Source organism: Emys orbicularis, chromosome 11, assembly GCF_028017835.1.
Source record: "Emys orbicularis isolate rEmyOrb1 chromosome 11, rEmyOrb1.hap1, whole genome shotgun sequence".
Taxonomy (NCBI): Eukaryota; Metazoa; Chordata; order Testudines; family Emydidae; genus Emys; species Emys orbicularis.
In genome coordinates this window covers 37,823,448-37,839,579 of record NC_088693.1, presented here as the reverse complement: position 1 = coordinate 37,839,579, position 16,132 = coordinate 37,823,448, and the positions used below count along the sequence as shown (strand labels likewise).

At 42.8% G+C, this 16,132-nt stretch overlaps 1 protein-coding gene across 3 annotated transcripts in view; it reads left to right on the top strand.

The window, feature by feature from the left end:
* The window catches only part of ABCB11 (ATP binding cassette subfamily B member 11), a 66,767-nt gene that overhangs the window by 16,473 nt on the left and 34,162 nt on the right, over window positions 1-16,132 (top strand). For all 3 annotated transcript variants that reach the window (XM_065413783.1, XM_065413781.1, XM_065413782.1), the window contains exons 9-14: window positions 422-596; window positions 3,704-3,817; window positions 4,725-4,835; window positions 7,906-8,031; window positions 10,491-10,694; window positions 14,320-14,490. In XM_065413783.1, the coding sequence (XP_065269855.1) occupies window positions 422-596; window positions 3,704-3,817; window positions 4,725-4,835; window positions 7,906-8,031; window positions 10,491-10,694; window positions 14,320-14,490 (901 nt within the window). The remainder of the gene's footprint in view (window positions 1-421; window positions 597-3,703; window positions 3,818-4,724; window positions 4,836-7,905; window positions 8,032-10,490; window positions 10,695-14,319; window positions 14,491-16,132) is intronic.

Sequence of the window (16,132 nt, the reverse complement as noted above, 5' to 3'; positions counted from 1 at the left end):
ATATAGTGAGTTGATGGTATTATACTGCAATTCTCTTTTAAACTAATTTAAAATACAGCATGGTTGCAGATCTGTCACAAATTATCCAAAACTTCTCCTACGTCAGAACAACACAAATTCTTTTGGGCAGGTAGTTGCAGTAATTCTGATATTTTCCTATATTTATAATAGGACATTCTACAATTTTAATGTCTGAGGTTGCTACTACAGCCATTGGAATCATTAGCATCTTTGTAGTTAATTTCAGTGAGAGCAGCACGGGGCCCTTACTGCAGAGTAGTAAATGCTATATTTTTAATGGTATCTACTGTATTACTGAAGGAACATCACTCCATGAAACAGCCTCATTGTACTGGTCTTTATTCATCCTAGTTTTCTGTTAAATGCACTTCGTCCACTTTCATTTTTATTTTTTCCTTAGATATGATAAAAACCTAGTGTTTGCCCAGCGCTGGGGAATTAGAAAAGGAATGATAATGGGATTCTTCACTGGTTACATCTGGTTCATAATCTTCCTGTGTTATGCATTAGCCTTTTGGTATGGCTCAAAACTTGTCCTTGAAGAAGATGAGTATTCACCTGGGACTCTCTTACAGGTACTGGTTATAATACTTGCTCCTTTCATATCTGATAGTTTTTCAGAACTGTCCCTGAACATGTACATTAGTTATCACCTAGCTTTCAGAGTGGTGACTGCTGTCTGACCATGCTTTTCTTTTCTGCTCTTTGCTCTAGTATTTAGTTGCCAAATATAAAATGGCAAATCACCCTATTTTTTCCCTGAACCTTCTTCTCCACTACTCCAGGATTCAGCTGCTATTGCTGTCTGTAAAGTTCAAACTCTGGTTCTTGCAGTGGTGTGCTGGAAGCACATTGTGCCAACTTTTATGCAGCTCTGGAAGCTGTTAGGTGAAGTAGAATGGCTGTTCTAGATACCAGTGGTTTAAATGTTATGGAACCTGAATCCTTAGATATTTTAATTATTCTCTACTGCTGGCAGATGGCCCTCAGATGGAATAACCTGAAATTGCACTTGGCACTAACAGGTCAGTGCAGTGATTTCCTTGACTTGCACCCAATACTGCATTCCCAACTGGTAAATGGCAGCCAGCAGGGAACTGACAAACTGCAGCCAACATTGGAAGGGAATATCTCCAGTGCCGCCTTCTTTTCTCTGCTTTCCAAGTTGTCAATCATCTTTCTTTTGCTTCAGATTTCTCACTTAGCACTCTAAACATATACACCCAGTCTCCAAATATTCCTTTCCGGGTCACTGAGAGGTTGTGCTGAACATCCATCCAATTAATTCAGCAAGGGTTAACCAAGCAATGCTTTCCCTTGTTATAATCAAAACCATTGGGCCTGGTTCCCTCTTGCTTACTCTGATTTTACAGCAGTGTAGCTTGGATGAGTTCAGTCTTGATTTATAATAGTGTGAATGAGAGGAGAATCTGCCCCTGTGTATTTTTCATTCTCCCCTGGCAATCGAATTTACCTGCCACACCCTGCCAGCCTCTCCTTTACACATGCCTGACTGCTGTTCTCAGAAGGCTAGCGGAGTCCTTGACTGCTTCTTGCAGAATTCCACAGACATCACCAAACTAATGTAAATGGTTACACATAATCCTTTTCACATTTTTTAATTGTTTCCAAGCTGATCAGTCATAACAGAGCAAAAAGATGGGCCAGAATCAAAGGGCATATTCATTATCTGCTACATCAAGCTACCACATAGCCAAGAAGGGACAGCATAAATCAAAATAAGTTCTAAACAAAAGTTTAATTCTAATGAGGACAATTTGTACTGTAGCAATAGGAAGAACACGTACTAGGTTAATATTACATAGAATATATTACTGCCCAGTTCCTTGAAATAAAAGCAGCAAAGTAATGAAGAAGCCTTCCCCCTTCCTTGATCATTAAGAAAGGGATAGATAATATGACCGAAAATATCATATTGCCTTTATATAAATCCATGGTACACCCACATCTTGAATACTGCATGCAGATGTGATCACCCCATCTCAAAAAAGATATATTGGAATTTGAAAAGGTTCAGAAAAGGGCAACAAAAATTATTACGGGTATGGAACAGCTTCTGTATGAGGAGAGATTAATGAGAGTGGGCCTTTTCATCCTGGAAAAGAGACGACTAAGGGGGAATATGATAGAGGTCTATAAAATCATGACTGGTGTGGAGAAAGTAAATAAGGAAGTGTTATTTACTCCTTCTCATAATACAAGAACTAGGGGTCACCAAATGAAATTAATAGGCAGCAGGTTTAAAACAAACAAAAAAGTATTTCTTCACACAACGCACAGTCAACCTGTGGAACTCTTTGCCAGAGGATGTTGTGAAGGCCAAGACTATAACAGGGTTCAAAAAAGAACTAGATAGATTCATGGCGGATAGGTCCATCAATGGCTATTAGCCAGGATGTTCAGGGATGGTGTCCCTAGCTTCTGTTTGCCAGAAGCTGGGAATGGGCGACAGGGGATGGATCACTTGATGATTACCTGTTCTGTTCATTCCCTCTGGTGCACCTGGCATTGGCCACTGTCAGAAGACAGAATACTGAGCTAGATGGGCCTCTGGTCTGACCCATTATGGCTGTTCTTATGATCTTATGATCTCTGTCCTCCAGTGTCCTATTCTTTGAGTTCCCCACCCCTGATTACAATGACCAACACTTTCAGACTTGGGTGCCTACAGTTAGGCACATAAATGTAGATTTATGCACCTTAATAAAAGTGGTTTGATTTTCAGAGGGACTGAGCACTCACAGCTCCCAGTGAAGACAAGTTCTGGCAAATGCTTTCAGCATTCTGGCCTCCTCCCCAGCTTCCCTGCCAGGTCCTGTTGGGCTCATGGAGTGCAGTGTCTTCAGCCCACTGGTGTTCGCCCCTGCTGGCTGAGCTCTCTAGTGATGCTGCACAAGAAACACGGCCTTTCTTCAGATCCCATGTCAGATCTCCTCTCATGCTACCGTGACTTAGCGCAAAAGGACATGATCCTTGGATTTTCAGAAAGGGGTGATCAGCAAGTGATTCCTTCCTTGGGTTCTTGGCTAGGATTGGGGAAGAACACTCTCATTGGGTAGAGCTGGGGTGAGCTGCTGCAACAGCATTCATTTGCAAAACCAGAGGAGGAATGTGGGTATGCTGTAGGAGTGGAGTTGCGGCTTCCACAAATACAGCAGCTATGAAGTGATACAGCATTCTACCCAAAGGGCCTGTATGCTGTCCCATCCCACACTTGCTCAGTTCAGGCACTGGCAGGTGGAGTATGGGTTCTGATGGCATAGTGCCCACTACTGCTGTGGGCACTTTTATGTAGGGAGGGAGGGAATCCTCTCAGAGGCAGGAACCTGCCTTTGAGGCAAGGTTTGCAGGTGTGATAGATATACAGCCAGCAGTCCCACATTAACAGCAACAGTACTTCAACCAAAGAGTATTTTAAAGCTGCTGATCGAGCATAATACCAAGTAACGCAATGCATTTAAAACTCCAAATACAGAGGGCACATCACCATGCTGTCCTATATGTTTTCAAGCATTGGAGCATCAATCCTGCTTGCTGGCCCCAAACATGTCCAGAAGGCTCAGTCCTTATCTAGTTACCACCCGGGTGGTACCAGGTTGTTTTCTAAGCTCTAAGAAAAAAATTAATGTAAAGCGGTTAATGTCTTCCCATGTTTTTTCAGGTTTTCTTTGGAGTCTTAATAGGTGCTTTAAGTCTTGGTCAGGCTTCTCCTTGTTTGGAGGCTTTCGCCACTGGCCGCGGGGCTGCAACAAACATCTTTGAGACGATAGATAAAGTAAGTACGGAATTCCTAAGCTCTGTCAGTCTGCTGTGAAAAATAGTTAAATAAGCCCCGCGCAGGGTAGGCTTTTATTGGCAGTGTAAATGAGGGTAATTAAGAAACAGCTGACTGCACAAGAAAAAGACCTAGCTGCAATTTATAAAGAGAGCATCAAATCGACATCTTTAAATGTTTTGTTTATGAATATTCAAGTTTTTACCAAACACTGATATTTCATGCTCAGGTCTCATAAGTGCAGCTAATGATCAGCTAAGGATTAAGGCTAAAGGCACAGAAGAAGGTCTTAATATTCATACTGTAGCCAAGCTCCAGGAAACACCAAATCTCCAGCTGATGTAAATGGATATAGCACCATTGATGTCAATGGACTATGCAGCCTTGCACCAGCTGAGGCTCTGTCTCCCAAAGCCTGTCTGTGTGTTTAGATGAGAACAGAAGTTTGTGTTTTTAATTGTTGTTAGGCTATCTTTATATGGTATTTAACATGATTCTAATAGAAAGTGAACTTACTCATAATTATACCGTTGTGTGCTGTGACTTTTCCTTGAATTTTTTTACCATGACAAAGCCACAATATTTCTTATGCTTTGCCATGACACACACCCAGCCTTTCTAATCAATTATCCCCAGTGATGTAACGTAACAGACTGAGAGAGATGGCTGTGTGCCCCATGCAGAAGTCATTTCTCTTCCCAACTTTCCTCACCAGTGACAACCACACTGTCACTTTAGCTTAGAGTCTTATGCTCCTGTAGCAGAGTCTGTATTGCTTTGGAGTACAGCCCAGAGCTGTTCAAACTGAAATGTCATTGTTTTGTATGTTGGAAGGAATACTGCATCTACTGCAGCAAAGTCTCGGTTGTTTAACACCAAATAAATAACATGACAAATTCTACTCTAGAAACCTACCATTGACTGCATGTCAGAAGAGGGCTACAAGCTGGATAAAATAAGAGGTGAAATTGAATTCCATAATGTAACATTCCATTACCCATCCAGGCCAGAAGTAAAGGTGATTATTCATCATTCCTCTTTTGGCTAATTTACTGTAACTAAATAGAATATGCTGTTATGCCAGTAATCTGTAAACTTCTATGTTAGAGCTTACTTTCCAAAAGCACAAGCCCTTTGTTTAAAAGTAGGCAATTAATTATTTTGGTGTCAACAGTGTTAGAAGTTGTGTAGTTTTCATTTCCAGCACATCTATGAGAATTCTTTTCTGTAGACTATAAGCTCACAAAAATTCAGTTGGGTTCATCTGCTTCCCTCCCTTAGACCATCACTGATAGGTGTTTGTTCATCCTGTTCTTAAAAACCGCCAATGATGGGGATTCCACAACCTCCCTTGGACACTTATTCCAGAGCTAAACTATCCTTATAGTTAGAAAGTTTTTCCTTACAGCTATCTTAAATCTCCCTTGCTGCAGATTAAGCCCATTACTTCTTGTTCTACCATCAGTGGACATTGAGAACAATTGATCAGTGTCCTCTTCATAACAGCCCTTAACATATGTGCAGACATAAGAACATAAGAATGGCCATACTGGGTCAGACCAAAGGTCCATCTAGTGCAGTGTCCTGTCTTCCAACAGTGGACAATTGCCAAGTGCCCCCAAGGGAATAAACAGAACAGGTACTCATCAAGTGATCCAGCCCCTGTCACCCATTCCCAGCTTCAGGCAAACAGAGGCTGGGGACACCATCCCTGCCCATCCTGGCTAATAGCCATTGATGGACCTATCGTCCATGAATTTATCTAGTTCTTTTTTGAACCCTGTTATAGTCTTGGCCTTCACAACATCCTCTGGCAAAGGCTTGCTATCAGGTCCCCCCTCTGTCTTCTTTTCTCAAGACTAAACATGCCCAGTGTTTTTAACCTTTCCTCAGAGGTCAGGTTTTCTAAAACTTTTATAATTTTCATTGCTTTCCTCTGGACTCTGTCCAATTTGGCCACATCTGGTGAGGCATCACCAGAACTGAATAGAGCGAGACGGTTGCCTCCCGTGTCATACATACAACACTCCTGTTAATACACCCCATAATGATATTAGCCCTTTTTGCAACTGCATCACATTGCTGATTTGCATTCAATTTGTGATTTACAAATATAACCCCCAGAGCCTTTCTGCAGTACCATTGTTAAAACAGTTATTCTCCATCTTGTGGTTGGGCATTTAATTTTTGTTTCCTAAATGTAGACTTTGTACTTGTCTATATTGAATTTCATCTTGCTGATTTTAGACCAATTCTCCTATTTGTCAAGGTTGTTTTGAATTCTATCTTGTCATTCAAAGTGCTTCCCAGCTTGGTGTCATCCGTAAATTTTATAAGCATAGTCTCCACTCCATTATCCAAGTCATTCATGAAAATATTGAATAGCACCAGATGCAGGACTGAGCCCTGCAGGACCCAATTAAATACCTTTCCCCAGTTTGTTTGGACCCAGGACTGACCTCTCCAGGACCCTGCTAGATACCTCCCCCATATTGACAGTGAACAATTGATAACTACGCTTCAAGTATGGTCTTTCAACCAGTTTTGCACCCATCTTATGGTATGGAAATCTAAACCACATTTCCGTAGTTTACTTATGAGAATGTCGTGTGTGTCAAAAGCTTTACTAAAAGTCAAGATATATCATGTCCACCACTTCCTCCCATTCACTAGGCCATTAACCCTGTCAATGAAGGAAATTAGGTAGGTTTGGCATGATTTGTTCTTGACAAATACATGCTGGCTATTCCTTATAACCCTATTATCCTCAAGGTGCTTACAAATGGATTGTTTAATCATTTGTTCCACTATCTTTCCAAATATTGAAGTTAGACTGGCTGGTCAATAATTCCACAGGTCCTCTTTATCCCCTTTTGAAAGGTTGCTCTATGTGTGTCTTTCTCCAGAACTCACCCATTGTCCATGAGTGCTCAAAGATAATTGCTAATTGTTCTGGGATTACTTCAGTTAGTTCTTTAAGTACGGAAGTTGAATTTCATCATGCCCTGCTGATTGGATTATATCTAATTTATCTAAATAGTCTTTAACCTGTTCTTTCCCTATTCTGTCTTGCATCCTTCCCCCTTGTTGTTAATATTAATTACTCAGCGCAATTAATATTAACTATTATCTGTCCATCATTAAGCTTTTTAGTGAAAACTGAAGCAAAATAGGCATTAAACACTCCAGCCTTCTTGACACCATCAGTTATTAGATCTCCTTCCTTGCTAAGTAGAGGACCTACACTTTCCTTCTTCCTGCTGTCTTGCTCCTAATGTACTTAAAGAATCTCTTCTTATTACCTTGTATGTCCCCTGCTACGTGTAACTCACTTTGTGCCTTAGCCTTTCTGATTTTGTCCCTAGAAGCTTGTGCTGTTCTTTTGTACTTCTCCTTAGCAATTTGTCCATGTTTCCACTTTTTATTGGATTCCTTTTATTTTTCAGAGCTCCATAATCAATTATACAGTTCTATAAATTTATGCAAAAATAGGATAGAAGGTAGTAAAACAAAATGAGCAAAGAGATTTTATAATTTAATTCTCCCATTGTCCTGGGGAAGTGCAGTGCATTATACTGTAAAGTGCTAGGAAGAGGGAAACAAACACTGGCTGTATGTCCTCTTGCTTCACTGCTGCTGTGACAAGGTCTGCTTGAAAAGAGTATTATTGGGCAAACAAATAAATGCAGCCACTTCTAGACACAGCAGCATATTAAGTATCATATTATTCTATACAATGTCTTTGGTGCAAACATAACATGTAGATTTTAGCAGGTACTCATAACACATATGCAGCATTTGTCAAAAGGTATTAGAGCTAAATTATCCTCTAGGATGTATCCAACTCGTCTTCATTTCAGTGGGAATCAGACATAACCAACAAAAATCAGAATTTGCCTGTATAGCCTTCATGGAAAATAATCCTCTTAACGAACTCTAATATCAAGCTTTTCAGTTTATTTAAAAATCCTTTGGTTCTCTTTTCCCCTCTTCATTTAAGATGAAAGCAATACATGATGATTTCCAGTCCATCTGCTTGGCTTCAGGAATTTTGTAGTTACAATGGATGGTCTCTCTTGTGCTTTCAGATTTTGGATAATCTTAGCATGGTTATTAAATCAGGGGAGACAACTGCTTTTGTTGGACCCAGTGGAGCTGGAAAAAGCACCACAGTGCAGCTCATCCAGCGGTTCTATGACCCTACTGAAGGCATGGTGAGTGTCTCACTCCAGCAAGGTTTCTCTAACCTTATTCACTTTAAAGGGTATCATCATTTTTACTCAAAGTTGGGAAGCAGGATTCTGGATTTTTTAAAAAATCCATTCCAAGAAACAGTGACTGAGGAAATGAGCAGGATGCTTTGTTTAGTTCTGTTCTGGAGTCTCCTGAATGATACAATCAGCAATATTTATGGGAAAGAAAAGAAGTTTTTAGTGAGGACAAAAGTGGTTTCCCTACAAAATAAGAATTAAATGCTAAGCTTCAATGAGAACTGCACTTATGTATATAAAGGTTGTTTTTAGGGTAGGGAATCCAGAAGTGACAAACAGTTTTAAATCCTGAGAAATGTAGTCTTGAGCACTTAATCATTATCCTATAATTAAGGCTAAGATTTAGTCACGGATATTTTTAGTAAAAGTCACGGACAGGTCTCAAGAAAAAATCATGGAAGTCGATTATCTGTCCTTGACTTTTACTAAAAATACCCATGACAAAATGGGGAGCTCAGCTGCAGGGTCCCCACACTGCCCTTAGTGGCTGGGCAGCTGCGGGGGGCCACTGGGAGCTCTGGAGACCCCCACCGCCTGTGGGGGCTCGGTGCTCTGAGGTTCCCCCATGCCCATGGTGGCCAGGAGCTCCAGAGTCCCCCCCGACGCCCTGCCGCTCCCAGCCACTGCGGGCTGAAGTCACGGAGGTCACTGGCCTCTATGAAAAAAAACGTAGCTTTACCTATAATACTGCTACAGTATATGCTGAATGGATTGGCTATGTCTTATTACCAACAGCAGATATGTTTAATATATAAACATTCTTATTTCATTAACATTTGGCTTAATGGTATAAATCACATAAATGGTGCTCTGTAACTGAACGTAAAAGAGTCAAAGGATGAGTGAAGTATAAACAAATTCTCACTAAATCATATTATGGTGATCTTTCCGTAATTTCCTCATGTCCTAGTTATGCTAATAGAGAATGAATTTATGTTTGTTCAGTTATTTTTGTGAACATTTTTATCAAAAATGTCTGGTTTTGAACATTTTCCTTTTCACATTTTTTTAGTTTTCATTGTTCCTTTTCCCCTCCCTTTATTTCCCTTTCCCCCTCTTTTTCCCTTCTTCTGTTTTGCCAGTGAAGAAAGGAGGGGGAGAAGGAAAATGAGGAGGGGGGATATAGAACTGAAAAACAAACAAAAAACCCCTAAATTTTCATTTTCCAGTTTTGTAAAAAAACAACAACCTGAACATTTTTTTAAAATCCTTTTTTTTTTTTTAAATGTCTATTTTCTAAAGTCCATTTCTCATCCCAAAACCAAATCAGTTGAAATCTTTCCACCAGCTCTATTATAAACACAGATTAGTTCTCATAACCAACCCCTGAGATGTAGGTATAAGAAACTGAGGCAAATGAACTAAAATGTCAGTTTTGGAAAAAAATTCATTCTGAATTAGGATGAAAAGTCAAGTGTGAAATTTTTAATGGGAAGCGATTTATCTTTAGATTTTCGTAGATTCATGGATTATAAAGCCAGAGGGGACCACTGCGATCATAAAGTCTGGTCATAGGATTTCCCTGCATTAATTCCTATTTGAGCATATTTTTGGAAAAACATCCAATCTTGATTAAAGATTTATATGATACAGTATAGCAAACATAATTGTTTACTCCACTGGGGGGTGGGAAGCAGTCATCTTCTTGCCGGGTTGAGCCCAGTCTTCTCATTATTTCTTTTTATAGTTTTATTTTTGAATCTATAGTCTGTAGTCCAAATAAGGCTGGTTTTGAGCTCTCTTGTACCAGAATGACTCTGGAGTAATTCCATTTGAGGCTGTAGAGTCACAGCACTGTGAGATCAGCTCACGGCCGGCTCTGGCTTTTTTGCCGCCCCAGGCAAAAAAGCCTCCGCCCCCCCCCCCCCCCCCGCGGGGGGGGGGGGGCGGCCGGAGCCCGGGGGGGGCGGCGAGCCCCGGCGGGGGCTCCGCTCTCCCCCCGGCGGCCGGGGGCAGGGCGCCGGGGGGGAGGGCGCCGGAGGGGAGGGCGGCCGGAGCCCTGGGAGGAGGGCGGCGAGCCCCGGCGGCGGCTCGGCTCTCCCCCCCCCACCCCCGGCGGCCAGAGCGCCGGGGGCAGGGCGGCGAGCCCCGGCGGGGGCAGGGCGGCGAGAGGGCGGCGAGCCCCGGCTGGGGCTCGGCTCTCCCCCCGGCAGCCAGAGCGCAGGGCGGCGAGCCCCGGCAGGGTCTCGCCGCTCTCCCCCCGGGGGGAGGACGCGGGGGGAGGGCGGCCAGAGCGCCGGGGGGAGGGTGGCGAGCCCGGCTGTGGCCCCGCTCTCCGCGGCGGCCCGAGCGCCGCGCCGCCCCCCTCCAGGTGCCACCCCAAGCACCAGCTTGGTTGCCTGGTGCCTGGAGCCGGCCCTGGATCAGCTCCTCTTTTACTTTTAACTGGTGTTCTTCTGTAGGTTACCCTTGATGGCCATGACATTCGCTCCCTTAACATTCAGTGGTTGCGCTCACTGATTGGTATTGTTGAGCAAGAACCAGTCCTGTTTGCTACCACAATTGCAGAGAACATTCGCTATGGCCGTGATGATGCTAGTATGGAAGACATCATCAAAGCAGCCAAGGAAGCCAACGCCTACAACTTTATCATGGATCTGCCACTGGTAAATTTTGCCTGTTAAAGTATTTCATCAGAACTTGATGAATAGTGAGCAAATTCCTCTTCCTTTCCCTCTGCAACCAGGACCAGGACTGGAGAATGGCAAACATACTACTATCTTTCAAAAAGGGAAAAAAGAGGACCCAAGGATTATAGACCAGTCAGCTTAACTTTGATACCTGGAAAGATATTGGAACAAATGATTAAACAATCAATTTGTAACCACCTATAGGATAATAGGGTGATCAGGAATAGCGAACGATGGATTTGTGAAGAACAAATCATGCCAAACCAACCTAATTGCCTTCTTTGACAGTGTTATTGGCATAGTGGATGGGGGGCAAGCAGTGAACGTGATATATTTTGATTTTTAGTAAGGCTTTTGACGCAGTCCCACATGACATTCTTATAAGCAAACTAGGGAAATGTGGTCTGGATAAAATTACTATAATGTGGGTGCAAAACTGGTTGAAAGATCATACTAAAAAAGTAGTTATGAATGGTTCATTGTCAAACTGGGGAAAGGTATTTAATTGGGTCCTGCAGGGCTCAGTCCTGCATCTGGTGCTATTCAATATTTTCATGAATGACTTGGATAATGGAGTGGAGAGTATGCTTATACAATTTGTGGATGACACCAAGCCGGGAGGGGTTGCAAGCACTTTGGTGGACAGGATTAGAATTCAAAACAACCTTAACAAATAGGAGAATTGGTCTGAAATCAACTAGATGAAATTCAATATAGACAAGTGCAAAGGAGCAATAGTCTCAAGTTGCAGTGGGGGAGGTCTAGGTTGGGTATTAGGAAACACTATTTCACTAGGAGGGTGGTGAAGCACTGGAATGGGTTACCTAGGGAGGTGGTGGAATCTCCATCCTTAGAGGTTTTTAAGGCCCGGCTTGACAAAGCCCTGGCTGGGATGATTTAGTTGGTGTTGGACCTACTTTGAGTAGGGGGTTGGACTGGATGACCTCCTGAGGTCTCTTCAAAACCTAATCTTCTATGATTCTAACTATATTTAAGAATTAAAAATCAAATTCACAATCACAAAATGGAGAATAACTGGTTAGACAATAGTACTGCTGAAAGGATTTGGGGGTTATAGTGGATCACAAATTGAATATGAATCAACAATATGATGCAGTTGCAAAAAAGGCTAATATCATTGTGGGATGTATTAACAGGAGTGTTGTATGTATGGCATGGCAGGCAACTGTCTTGCTCTATTCGGTTCTGGCAAGGCCTCAGCAGCAGTACTGTGTCCAGTTATGGGCACCATGTTTTATTAAAGATGTGGCCAAATTGGACAGAGTCCAGAGGAAAGCAATGAAAATTATAAAAGTTTTAGAAAATCTGACCTCTGAGGACAGGTTAAAAACACTGGGCATGTTTAGTCTTGAGAAAAAGAAAACTGAGGAGGCAGGGCCGGTGGAAGGATGTTTCGCGCCCTAGGCGAAACTTCCACCTTGCGCCCCACCCCATCCCCGAGCCCCCGCCCTGAGGCGCCCCCCCCGCGGCAGCTCCCCCCCTCCGCCCTGAGGCGCCCCCCCGCAGCAGCTCCCCACCCCCCACCCTCAGGCACCCCCCTGCCCCAGCTCACCCCTGCTCCGCCTCCTCCCCGAGCACGCCGTGGCTGCTTCACTTCTCCCGCCTCCCAGGCTTGCGGCGCCAATCAGCTTAGGTGCCGCAAGCCTGGGAGGTGGGAGAAGTAAAGCAGCCACGGCGTGCTCGGGGAGGAGGCGGGGCAGGGGTGAGCTGGGGCGGGGAGTTCCCCTGCGTGCCGCCCCCCCCTTGCTGCAGGCGGCCCTCCCCGCACTCCACTGCCCCAGCTCCCTCTGCCTAAATGCCGGTGGCGACCAGGACGGCCGAAGATCCGGCCGCCACGGTCGCTGCCGAAGAAAATGGCGCCCCCCAAATCCTAGTGCCCTAGGCGACCGCCTAGGTCGCCTAAATGGTTGCACCGGCCCTGTGAGGAGGGACCTGATAGCAAGTCTGCAAATATGTTAAGGGCTGTTATGAAAAGTACACTGATCAATTGTTCTCCATGTCTACTGAAGGTAGTACAAAAAGTGATGGGCTTAATCTGCAGCAAGGGAGATTTAGGTTAGATAGTAGTAAAACTTTCTAACTATAAGGATAGTTAAGCTCTTGAACAGGCTTCCAAGGAAGGTTGTGAAATCCCCATAACTGGAGGTTTTAAAGAACAGATAAGGCAAACACCTGTAAGGGATGGTGTAGGTATAGTTGGTCTTGCCTCATCGGGGAAAAGGGGGGCTAGACTAGATGACCTTTTGAGAGCCCTTCCAGCCCTACAGTTCTGTGATTCTATGTGCAACCTGTTGGGTACTCAAATGGATGGGGAGAAAGCATAGAATGAATGAGAACAATAGAGTTACAGACATTCCTTTGAAGTGACTAAATAAAGTGTGCTACATGTATTTGGCCACATTTGGGAGCAAAGATGAATACACTCCCCAAGAAACATACACAGAACATTCAGTACCAGGGGAAATCTAGAACTATATGGTAATAATCAATACATCAAAGAGAGGAAAGGCAGATTTTCACACTTCCCAGGTCTGTTTCTGCCCAGGCAAAAAGCTAGTTAGGATCCAGTCCTCCCACTCACCTAAATGTGTTTTTGAATAGTCTATGAAGAAACTTCCAGCTCCCCACCCCCGTATATTAATACCATCTGGCATATGGAGGTTCCCCACCCCCTGAACCCCAACCTCCTATAGATGTTGGTTTGTCAGGCCCAGTAACCTCTGTGCCCCCAGCTCATATTAATTGGCATTTTAGTCTCTCGGGATATTATTTAAGTATCTGACTGGCCTAAACAGATTCCTGGACAGGGTTAAAATAGATTCCTTATGGCCAGGATTAAAATACAATTAATTTGCCCAGAGGCATACATTTTATCATCCCAAGCCGCTTTCCTAGGTTCCCAGGTGAAGTAGATAGGCCACGTTAGAAGGACTGTAATACACACATAGCTTGCAGTGTCCTTGGCAGTAGAGAAAAGGCAGAATTTGGTTATAAGTGAATATATGGAGATTCTATACTGGGGCTATAGGACATAGACAAGGCCATATCTGGCTCTCTAGCTCCCAAACTAACTTCACACAAGCTGTGCAGTCACCTAAATCCTGACCTGGGCTAAACAGTGCCCGTGTGCCTGACATTGCTACACTACAGTGATCAGTCATCTAAGGCCACATGAGTCCCTTCCATCTACAGACAAGCCCAAACTGCTGGAATGTTAGCTGGTGAGCTGCCCAGTGGGGAGGGAGAAATGAGTAATTTTCATCCATGGTGCAGTTCTTGCTGATTGAATTATACTGGGTCAAAATGAACCTTAAGTTTTATTTAAGTCTATAAGTTTGGTTTGGGACTGGCACACATGAGAAGCCCAGTTTGGGAAGAAAGGGTTTGTTAAACATGGAGGAGTCTGCTCTACAGCTCTATGAAGGATCTAGAACCCTAACACATTGTACTTGTCTTCCAAAGGTTGTTATTCATTTTGGGCCTGCTCCCATGGAAATCTATGAGAGATTTTTACTATTGATGTCAATGGGAACAGAATAGAATTCTTTGTTATTTATTCAATTTTTTCTCTTCTACCCAGCAATTTGACACCCTTGTTGGAGAGGGTGGAGGCCAGATGAGTGGAGGTCAGAAACAAAGGATAGCTATTGCTCGAGCCGTTGTCCGAAACCCTAAAATCCTGCTACTAGATATGGCCACATCAGCATTGGACAATGAAAGTGAAGCTATTGTCCAAGAAGCACTTCATAAGGTTTGCTATGTTATATCAGTAGTCAGTATTAACGGGACAGAAATACATATTCAAAGCATTGTGTGGAAGATACTTTTGTACTGTTATAAATTATTGTTTGACCTTTTTTTAAGAATCTCAGCAGTGACAGAGAATTGCTGTTAACATTTTCAATCTAGCTGAAACATTAAAAAAAATCTGTAGAGCTGTCGATAAAAGTTCTATTAATTCTTTACATTAAAGTTCCAAAGTGGGCATTTGAAATTATACACAATAAGAATGATTTTATATAAATGAGAGATGTTAGTCATTATGCACAGTCTAGCAATATGAAAGTCCATAATGTAGCTTTTCTACGGATTTCAACTGATGACTATTTTGGAATCAAAATGTGAACATTCTTATATTGAGCTTATATGTAAAAAGCACCTTTTGCTCAGAAATGATCCTATTTTTTTCTTCAGAAATCAGCTTGATCTTGGGGGGTCCATTTATGAATGAAAAATTCATGCAATGTGATAAAAATTTTGGCAAAATGGCTCTAACTTAACATTTGTAGCAAAGTGAAATAACTCAGATTTTAAGTAGTTTTGCTTTTCATTGTGAATATAAAAACCATTTTACCATGAACAAACTGTGATATATTTTTGTAAACAGAGACCAACATTTTCAGACTTGGTTGCTTCAAGTCCAAGGTCTGCTGTGCTGAAGGGGTCCCTGAATATCCTCAGTGGTTCATGGCCTATAGCGGTCTCAGGAAACTTCACATACACTTAGGGATTTCTTTCACAGACCAGATGGCATTTCTTCTCACAGACAACATGGTTGCAATGGATTATCTGAACAGACAAATGTTCTCTGTCCCCTTTATTAGGTCAGGAAACAATGTGTCTGTGGGAATGGTGCATTCAGAGCAAGGTAACTGTGTCTGCAGACCATCTGTCAAGTGCCAAATATACTACTGCCAATAATCTGAGTCAGAAAGGGGTGGATCAGTGTGATCAGTCACTCAGGCCCTCACTGCATATCTGATTTCTGCCAAGTGAGGTTACCTAGACTTGGACTTGTTTTAACTTGTAGCAAACAGTTGTGTGAGAATATAAAGGTCCAGGGAGCTGTGTGTGACACCTGTCAACTACTGCTTAAAAAAGTTCTGTGGTGCACAGATACTATGGTGATGTGGGCCCTTTACACACCCAAATAGATTGCCTACGTGCTAGGCACATGTTTCCTACAGAGTGGTTCTGAGGAGGCAATAAATTCACAGAGCATGAGTTACCTTGGTAAGTGATCCCTTTGCATTGATTGCACGATCATTCTTGAAATCAGAGATTTCTTATCAGTTTCCATATGCACCTCAACTCCAGCTTAGTTTTATATTAAAAGCCTTAAACCTTTTAATTACCATTCAAATGAGCATTCATTACCCTTAGATGTAGTATCTTTGATAATTATTTATATAGCACTGCAAATGTATGTGGTGCTCTACAATATATTCAGAAGAACTTACAGTCCAAGGGCCAGGTCCTGAGAGATGCTGAGGTCAGTGGGAGAGACTGGTGCTCAGCAGGGGCTTGATCTAAAGCCCATTTAAGTCAGTTTTTTACTTATGGATCATGCTCCAGGTGCTCAGCTCAGCATCTCTCAGGATATCAGGTTGCTG